The sequence below is a fragment of the Rhipicephalus sanguineus genome, chromosome 7 (assembly GCF_013339695.2).
Source record: "Rhipicephalus sanguineus isolate Rsan-2018 chromosome 7, BIME_Rsan_1.4, whole genome shotgun sequence".
Lineage (NCBI taxonomy): Eukaryota > Metazoa > Arthropoda > Arachnida > Ixodida > Ixodidae > Rhipicephalus > Rhipicephalus sanguineus.
The window spans coordinates 108,901,303-108,911,997 of NC_051182.1; the positions used below are offsets into that span (position 1 = coordinate 108,901,303).

Consider the following 10,695-nt stretch of genomic DNA (forward strand, 5'->3'; position numbering starts at 1 on the left):
CCAATTATTAGAAATAACAACTCCTATACTTTCCTTGGCATTACTGTCTGTTATTCATCATTATTATTGTGTCTTGCAAAGAAAAACGAGCCCTTAAAAGTCATCTTCTTTCCTTTATTATTTTTGGGCCACATCTCTGCGGTTATTCTTCAAGCGATTGTACGCATGCATCGAAGCACGTCTTTGAGCTAGTTCTTTAGCAGTAAGCGATAGATGAATTTTAGCGCTTGTGTTTATCAATTCTTACGTTCTGTTTCGCTCTTGTTTAGGATGTCCGTTGCCATAAGCTTTCAGCGCCCAAATAAACTTGTTGGGCACGTATAAAAGAGTTCTCCTCTTACTTTTCTTCCGTCTGTTGCTCAATGGCACTTTTGCAAATATGACCACTTCAAATAAAATTCGCTGAACTCAATGCTGCATCAGTGAAGGGGAGACAACGTTTCGGTGGTGTCTGGCGGTGAGCTTTGGTTACTGCGCTGTTGTGCAGCGGTATCGCTCTATCACGTAATGGGCTGTCACGCACTGAACGGGACGATCTTGTACATCCAAGCAAAGTAGGGTGGCGTTACACAAAATTTCGCTAAACTAACCATCGCGTCGAAACTGATAGTTCAAAGATACCGCCCCGGAATACCGGTTGGCCTTGCTCCATAAGTTAGGCCACCATTACCGACGACCGTCAATAAGGCTCGGCGCGAGCGCAGAGGCATGGTGTCGGAATACCACGGGACTCGTTTTGCTATTTTGTACTCCCACGATGCCAAAACTAAGCGTCTAATGATTTCCACATTGCGTTAGTATATAACTGAAATTGTAGGTGCCACATACCAAATTCGAAGAAATGTATTTTTTTCCTCGGAACTTGCTACAGTGAGGCGTTGGGTACTTGGTGGCTGCAAACCCTCTGGGCTCACTTATACAATCTGGGGCGCATGTGCAATTGAGAAAGCGTCCGTAAGTATAGGTGTGCGGAGGATTCCTTTAACGTCACGTGTTTTTAACACCTGCTCGTAATAAGGTGGAAAACTGGGCTAGTTGGTATTCTATTTTCATAGAAACATTGGAGCCCAAATATAGAGACACCCGAGGCGAGAACGTATACGCTGGGCGGGGTGTGTGCATACCATTGTTCTTCGAGTACCTTTCAAATTGCAAACTTTCCCTTAACACATAGCTGTTTCATAAGGTTTATAACAACTGCCATCGTCAATGCACTGAACTTACGCGCGCAATGGCTGAGAAGTTTATGCCTCTGGCGACAGATATGAGCAGCTCATGATGTCTGTCATGGCTTTGGCGATGCTAAGTTTAAGAAAATGTTAAACATTCTCCTACGTGCTGCCAAGATGTCAGTTTTTCAATTCAATCTGTTTCATAGTGGTGGACATGCTCTGTTTTTGCCTGAAACAATAACACATCATTGTCAAGGATATTTCTGTTCATCAAATATACTTGCGTATCAGAGTGCCCCAAGCAATGATTGTTTTCATACGATGGAGGGTAGTCATAACAGAACGATTGGCTTGTCATTGCAATATATTCGCGAAATATCATTTGTCGGCTATAAAAAAGCTAAGCAAGCATTCCAGCGCAATGGTCAAGATAATTTCGGACTTGTGAGCAGTCAGGGATGAAAACTACGTTTATCCTCATGCTCGCTTTCATTTATGGTGCGTTGGAGCTTCTTGATCTCTTTGCCATTATCACATTTTTGTTGTATAACCTAACGAAGAGGCATAGATAAGGAATTTCATATTTGAAACAGATGTTCGCATAGCATGTATAGACGCTTATGATTACATTGGGCCCCTGTAGAAACATTTGTTTTCATCATATTGTACAGCAAGGAGAACAGGGTCTTTAAGAGCAACTTGAATCACGGGAGTGGATTTGACAGAGTATATTTCTCGTTATTACAAAAAGATATTGTACTTTGCGATACCATTCGCTATGACACACTCGTCACAAGCGAACACGGCGATCACTGGTTGGTCGATTAAGGCCACAAGGAAGTCAGTTCTTCGAACGTTGGCTGTATATTACATATGGCAAACGTTCTTTAATTCTGGTGTTGAAAGATACTTCCATATGGGCTGCAGGACATAGCCCCAATTTTCAATCGCTAAGGACACAATACAGCATCCATCTTCTACATCTTCTAGTTTTACGCATGTGGAAACGGAGCCATCATGATCGATTACGTGGCAAAGATTTTCGATGTAGATGTTGAAATCAGAAATGGAGTTTATGAAACAACCAGCCTCAGAATAGTGCGGCGTATGTGTAAGTTGTCAACTATAGATGACATTTCCTTTTCAGCTATGCTTCACTGAGTATTTTAGATTAAATCTGAATGAACTGCCTACAACATGATAAATTATTTCCAGTCATTAGTCAAATATATTGACTGAGCGCTCCAGGTCGCAGAAGCATGGCTCAAACATTGACAGCATGCATAAATGTTTAATAGGCTTGTTTTCGTTTGGAAATAGCGTGACCTTGTTTCTGAGCTCTGAGGGTTATCTTCATATGAGGCATTACCGTACCTAACCGCTTCCAAGTACAACCAACTTGTACAAATTGGTGAGATCAGTAAAGTAACTATTTTTTCTCGAAAATGTGATATGATTATGCTTATGACCAAGCAACCTAAATGACCTGTATAGAAGAAAAATATACGAAAAGACCAAAACGAATCCTAATATTGTATGATCCCTGAGGGACTTGTAATAATAGTGAAACTAATGCCACTCCATTAGCAGAAATAACATGCCTGATTACTTCCTTTCTATGGAAATCAACAGCTTAGATAACGGCTTCTTTAATAATTTTGTTTCCATAAAATCATACACTAAAATCCAGCGGCGTTTACTTAAACGAATGATTTCGTTGTTTCTGAATTGAGAAGCTTTATGGGCTGTAAGAAATGACAAAAAAAGCTTCAAAAACAAGACCATTTAGTTACCAAGCACAGAGTGTTCAAAGCAAAATACAGAAGCAACGTGCAACTCGTTCTCCTACATTAGCACTCTCGGCCACTGTCAGCGGCGTAGGGCAAATTTAGGCCTTTCTTCTATTAAGAAAATATCTTGTTGCGCCAGCTGTGGATGAATGGGCTACGGTGTTGTTCCCTATATAACATGTGCAATTTCCATCATTCTATAATAAAGCAAGTTAGATGACTCAAGAACTTTTACAATATTCGTCTCTCTAGCACTTACTATGTTCATCAGTTATATAAAGCCATTGTAATGCCTGACATCCTGTGACATAGAAATTAAATTTTTCATGATACAAATATGCGTGCTTTGAATGTAACGTTAATTGCTACCATCTTTTCAGCCACTTCGGCTCAAAATGAGACCAACTCAACTGAAGGTAAAGTACCCTGCCTCCAAAAAGCACTAGCAGCGCACATCGATGTTCATTAGTGCGGCAAACTGTCGCTAAGGTAAACAGCTGCAAGAGGATGGACAGTGTGATGAGTAAATTCCAAGACATATCCAATAGTTCTTCCGGTATTACAGACCACGTGTCCTGGGCTTTCAAAACGAGAATACCAGGTCAATAAATATGAAGTGTACGACAGGACAAGCAAGACGTATATCACAAATCAAAGCATACTAATACAATAAAATACAAACTTCTGAATAGCTCGGAAGCATAGTTATACCACCCCTCGCTCCGCCTATTTGGTATTTGTCCTACGCAAGGAACTGTAACCGCAGCTTGAATTATTTTTTTCAGAACTAGCCTGGATTTGTGAACACAGCTGCCATTAATGCCACCGTTTTTGACATCATATATAGGACCATCAGATGTCAAGTTCTTGTCTTCCAGATTTATGCGTAGATAAATTTATCCGTTTGTGAAACATAAATAAAACCGCATAATTACCCTAGGCTTTCAGTAGGTATTGGTAACATTGGTAATATGGTAAACAGAGGCGCCAATTAAGTAAAAATACCAAAAGCGTACGTTACCTGATGGCAGCATCAGTCTAAGTTGCACGAGAAACGCAATACGGCTGTGTTAGTTCGCCGGACACGTGGTGACATGAATGCAAGAATTACATTCATGGACATGCTTGTTGAAATCTTTGTTCAAGAATTCATCTTGTAGTGTCAGTCAGTCATTAGAAATTCATAGTTGTGGTTGTCTTGGCTAAGTGACGTTCATTCAAGACGTTCAAGAGAGCTACACAAGGATTGATGAAGGCAGTCTATGAACACTTCGGCCGTATAGCCAGCGCAATATTGAAGAAAACGAACTCCCTAACTTTATATATATATATATATATATATATATATATATATATATATATATATATATATAGTACTTTGGGTATGAAGATCGATGGGTCCGGTACGATAGATGAGTGAGAAGAAGGACTCACGTACGAAATGTAGTTTTATTAACGTTTCGGCTGGTGGACCAGCGTGGCCAATTACATGAGTTTCATATATGGAACCAATGACATATATATATATATATATATATATATATATATATATATATATATATATATATATGTTATACCAGCTATTGCAAGCGAATGGACTTTACCATAACGTTGTTATGTGATCTATGACATTAACGGAGGTCTCACTAAGAGTATCGCGAATTTGATACCTGCTTCTGTATCTGTATACCTCTTATGCAATGTAAAGTTGAACAACTGTTGTTGGAGGCCCGTTAGTTGTTATAAATTATGAATTATGACATGCAACTGTCATCGGCTTAGTCGTTTCGCTTTCACGGACACTGCTGAGCCATGCGTCAGTGATCCTTTTCTGTAGCTTGTTCATGATACCTATGTAACACACAGAAGAAGGAGCTAATCAGCGTCATACAAACGATTGAATTTCTTTTATAATACGTGTTCAGACTCGTGTACATTTTACTTGCACATTCATAAAAGAATGCGAAACCCATGGGACGGATACGCGAGCATTTGAGCGAAACCTATGCTCTGCTTAGCAATAGCCTGCCTTGGTGCTATTTCGGAAGACATTGTATCATTTTCAGAAAGTACAAAAAAAGCGTATGGGTGTGACGTTCCTTCTTTTTACATTAGCATTAGGAATAAATATGTGTTCCATGCTCTAACAGCTTCAATGAATCTTGTTTTGGCAACTACTGAAGGCCTCTAAAATTCTTGAGCTGTTTGAGACCAATTCTTCTAGGAATAAATCGGTCCCCAGCATCATCGTTCTTTTGCTCTTATATTTCATATATATCGTCTTCGTGCAATATAAGTACAAGGTATTGTAGAACGAAACACGGGAAGAATTACTAGGGGGTCTATGAAAGCAGGAAGGTCTGCCTCTTAGTCGTTTCTTTTTTTGCAGTTTCGAGTTTCGCACTGAATTATCATTTACAGTAAAATCAGGAATCGATCCATGTTGATAAAGTGTTGTTAAAATTAGTCTTAGGCGTGCTTTACGATCACGTGAAATTGCTTCAGTTTTTGTTTTTGTATTTGAGTCTTTTAGAAAGAAACAACTATCTCTGAGCGTACGTATACCTTGATTATAACTGTCTTATGGCAGTTCAGAACGCCTAACTTTTTTTGCCATGTCTGTGCTTCTTCCATACGCATTTGCCGCCGCACCCACATTTTACGTAGTGTGTAGAACTATTCAGAAAGTAGTGCTTTCATTAATGCAAAGTGTGCTGGTTATAATGATGTTTTCTACTTAGACTTTGTATTGGAACATGCATATATAATGTTTGTGTCTCCTGTGAAGTTGGCAATTCAATTGGCGTTAGGAAGAACTGTTCATGTATATAATAGCTAACTTTACGTTGCACTTTATCTTTTAAACAGCCCCACAGAGAAGTACGGCTGTGCGCCCTCGTACTACGAGTGAGAATATTTTTTTATTGCTGTTGTGCCCTTCTTACCTACAACATGTTTCACGTCTTATAAATCAATCATTGCTTATTTTTCACCAAACAGATACAACACACATAAGGTTTTATGTATGCAGTACCAAAATGGTATGGTTAAAGCTGAATGGGAATAAACAAGGGAAACATAAAGACTGTGGGATTTTCGCAATGAAAGTACGAAGTATAGGAAAAATTTACTAAGACATCAGCAATAATAATAAAACGCTTGCACAAGGCAGTTTACAAAGGAAATTACTGGTATGCTTAAAACTCCCTAATAACGAGAAGGAAATAGTCCGGTTGGACATACAGGCACGTGGAATGAAGTCCTGAGCCCACGCGGTGACGGGTAGGCACTGTGCGATGGGGTTATCAGAATGCGACAGCAGCGCAAAAGCCCAAAGGCTTGCGAGCAGAACCTAGCAAATTGGGCCTGGACTCTGAAGTGAATGCGAGTCCCGCGTCTTTCCCCGGGTAGAACGTGCATACTTGGCAGGGTCATCGCTGCACGATCGGCGTAGAGCAAAATATTTTATTGCGTCTTCTATATTCGGCAGTTGTTTGTCTTCAGGTTAGAACAAAATGCCATAACAAGTGGAAGAAACGAAGTATTGTTATTCGTACTTATTAATGTCGGTTTTTCAACTAGACCAGAAGCCACATATTTAAGTATTTTTGTCTGAAACAAAATGCAATATCACTACCCATACGGAAAACATGTTTAACCATTATAGCTACTAGTGCTAATGTAGCGAGCACATTTTATAAAACGCAAGTTTTGTTTACGAAGAAACATGTCATAAATGAGACGGATGTTTATAGAAACAGCAAGAAAAGCTAAATACCCGAGAACCTCGTTACTCTTAATGTAAATTCAGATTTATTGTACTTTGTTCACAGAATTCTAAATTGTACGTTATGCATCAATTAATATCCTTTTTGAAGCCTCTTATACGGCGCTCGAGAACTTCTTATATAATGTTGATTGGCTATCATCTTCAAGTTACACAAAATTTTACGCAGGTGTGCGACTACATGCACTGGCTTATTGTCAAAATCTTTTGATGTGCTCTTCGTTCATTGTTTTGACTTTTTACGCCATGTCTTGCACAGAGATGAGAAAACAGACTCAGGTCACACTTTTGCTTTAATCGATCGACTTCCTTCTACACACTTTGCATAATCTGGTGAACGTATGGTTTGATCAAACTATTAAGAAGACAAGCAGAAGCTATGCCTCTTTTTATTAGCTTGACGTGTGTGCTGTCGAACGGTAAAGCACGTTTCTTTGACCTAAGGATTATAACTCCAGCAGACATAGCCCTTCGATGAAAAAAGTATCTTAAGGTCTAGAAAAGAATTGAAGTGCATTAAGCAGTTAAAACGTAAACCTGAGCCCCTCGGAGATGTTATTGAAGAATGTGAGACAGTCTGCTCCTACGTCATCAAGACAAAGGCCAGGGGACCTTTCAAGGACGATCACACAGTATTCAACATAGCTAGCTATATACGCGAGTGATCAGATTTTTTGTTAGTTTCGCATATAAACTATTGTCAAATGATGGCAAAATAGTGCCGCAATATGTAGAGCCTATTTACGAGCCTATACAGATACCTCTTATTTGAATGAGCTAAGAGCCACTGTGACTAATGACTGTTGAGTATACGAAGAATTCTAGAGTTAGCGAACTGTCGCAGTTCATGCACACTATACGTTTTGAAAGTTGTGCGTATGTATGTGTGTATGCATGTATCAGACACAGCAGAAAATGGGCTGTGACATGCCTTTTTTACTGTTTTATTTTTTGATTTCACAGATCGCACCATTAGGTATGGTAAGTGTCAAAATTCTTACTAAAACCACGTCAGTATTGCGGCGCGGCGAGAAGCAATAGCCGCGCATATTTTTCGCAATTCCTGTCACTGTTCAATGTGTGGCGTCGACACAATTTTTTTTAGTATATAGTACAGGGTTATATTAGGAACGGTTAAAAAGATGTGCATGGTAAGTGACGAAAAAAGAGCCAAAGAAGATGTAGCTATTTCCAAGTCTTTCTTCAGAGAGTGTGTGACAATACATTGTTGCCAATCTCTTTGTTCGTGAATTGACATTTAATGGAAAAGAGGAAACTTTGTACGCTTCTAAGACGTCTGTTCGATCAGGTTAAACGTTTGCGAATAGCCACTAGACAATGGAAAACAGTTTTTCAGCGCTATGATATGGGACTATCAGAAGGCGACGTACGTTTTATACTACTTTACAACAGTAAATATGAGGAAAGATAATGAATTAACATTGCCATCTATTTACACGTAACCTGCGCCTACGCTACGCTGACCTAGGTACTCTGAATTATTTCACAACTACGAATAAATCCACAAGACGTGCACGGTGTAGGGTTGGCCTGACCTAATGTGGGGGACTTGTGTTGTCTCGTTGTTAATAAATACACCACGGAATGTACGCGAGCGCTCTTTTTGAACATTTCTTTTTTCCTATCAGTCGAGTCTAGAAAATCGGCGTTGTTGCGCGAAACTACGCACGCAAAATGTTTCAGCATGCTGTACCATCTCGGTTTAGTAAGCTAGAAGTTCACGACGATCCACATACTGGAAAATCCTCAAGGAGCTGAGTCCAATTCATGATGATCGAGCCCAACGATTCTGCTTAACAAATGCTATTGATGACAATTTTCGTGGACGCAGGAGCACATTGGGCGAATAATACGGGAGTATTGTAGAACAGTTGAAACCTAAAGAGACAATGACGTCAGTACATCACCACTTGTACAGATAAAAAAATTGAACTGCATTAACATGTACTCAGCTTCAGCTCTATGCTGAAATTATGCAATTTTCGCAGTTTTATATATGTACCTTTTGATAATAGCCGCGGAATACTTCTGTTTTAGAAGGTTCAAGTAGGAATGAAATATTCCCTCACAGGGGCAGGGAGTCGTTAACCTTATCTCGTTTCTAGAGCTCAGATGTGAGACTGAACTGTTCAATTATGCCTACATAAAACTTTTTAGCGTGGAAGAATGCTATTCCTATTCTGTAAAAAGTTTTCTATTTCAGACATGCCAACGTGAATGAATTTTCCGTTGCTTATGACTTTTTGTTACATCTTCCGGGCCACTTTAGTAAAAATATGGTTAAACCGGAGAGCTGTGACAAGCCATAAACTGATGTTCACATGTTCACATTTGAAAACCATGTAACCGGCACTTCTTTTGGTTGTTTAGGGATACACTTTGATGGAAATGGATGTATGTACAAAGTTCTCGGATCTGGAAATGCATTAGTAAGTAAGCTGCCAGATAAACCATTAGTTCTTTTATCTTGAAGGCGCAGGCTAGATAAATAGTGCTTCAGTTTTATGTGTGCCTTTTTACTTCGTACAGTTCCCCGTGAGCTGCCACACCTGGTGTCCGGATGGTATTTTCTATATGCTTCCAAACCTTACCCCCTGTCTCCAGGTATACTCAGTTTTCACTACTATAAGTAGGCTATTCACCCGCAATAAAGTGTTGTACTTTAAGAGAGTTCACTGTTGGGCTAGTTGGTGTTTAGACATGGGAACCACCGTTAAAAGCGCAACACCACACAGCACAAGAGAAGACCAGATGAGCACAGGCGCAAACTAAAAACTGATTTTGTGAAGGCAGATCTCCAGGTATATATACCAACAGGCTGCGCAGGCGCATCGTCACAACAATCCTCGGGAAAAAAACCCAACATGTCACGAACGAAAATCAATTTCAGCTTTATACTTTTGCTTTATAACTTTAGCTTACTTTAGCTTTATACTTTAGCTTTATAAAGCAACTGAGGAGTGTGTCAGGGACACTTCCATTGCGCTGCATACTACTGCGCGCTTGTCACCTACGAAAGAGTTGTGCAAGCTCGTTTCCTTCCGAACCGTAAGCACTTTTTCTGTGCTAACTTAAATACCAGGCAATCCAAGGCTAAAGGTTCGTCGTTTTTATCTAAAGTATGACTTTTTGGAATGACTTTCAAGTTATCGAAGTAAAGCGAGAGAAACGAACATGGGTCTGTATTGGAATAATAACTTTCTGAAACACGCGAAATGTGTTTGACGTTAAGGAAATGAGTAAACGCGTCTCAATGGAAAGTCAATGAAATTTTCTCTGGGTGGGGTGGAACGGTTACGGCTGCGGGTGGAGTTTGCAAATATTCTTAAGTTATACCGACACTATAAATTGGAAACCACAATCACATGGCCAATGCTGAAGCATATCTCAATGAAGTTTGAACTGCTTTTCGTTTGCTTCTATAGATAGTCCAAATTCCCACGACATCTCATGTTGCAGTCTGATTGCTCCCGATTTCAGGTCGCTGACAATTTTGCTGAGAGAAGCTTAAGGCCTGGTGTAACACAGTGCATCAGAGGTGTTTGTATTCATGGAGTATGTACCAGTGTTCGTCGTCGAATGAGCTGTCATGTACCACAGGTCAGAAAGCACTGCTGGGATGAATACGGAAACTATTATCTCATGCGACGTTAGGCTCTTCTTTCGTCAATTCTGTTAACCAAACCTTGCAGTGTACATGTTCAATAAACTGAATGGCTGGAAAATTTGTGCGTATATTTATTGGCGCTATGTACGCAGAAATACATTCATGGGATGAATTTTCACGCCATCTGCTTCTACGTATTCATGATTCATTGAGGTTTTGAATGCGTTCTGTCCACCATGTAACATTACGACAGAACATTTCACACATAATTATGGGAAATGGTGCTTGGTGCGCTGAAAGAAGGGAATACCGCACAGA

The 10,695-nt window shown here is 39.8% G+C and overlaps 1 protein-coding gene across 1 annotated transcript; it reads left to right on the forward strand.

Annotated features, from left to right (window-relative positions):
* The first annotated feature begins 1,591 nt into the window (after positions 1–1,591).
* On the forward strand, positions 1,592–10,495 carry LOC119400847 (uncharacterized). The gene is made up of 7 exons (XM_037667762.1): positions 1,592–1,670; positions 3,343–3,378; positions 5,831–5,869; positions 7,713–7,730; positions 9,141–9,199; positions 9,300–9,374; positions 10,251–10,495. Exons 1-7 carry the CDS (start codon positions 1,631–1,633, stop codon positions 10,422–10,424), a joined length of 441 nt encoding a protein of 146 aa, XP_037523690.1. The 5' UTR covers positions 1,592–1,630; the 3' UTR covers positions 10,425–10,495.
* The last annotated feature ends 200 nt before the right edge of the window (positions 10,496–10,695 follow it).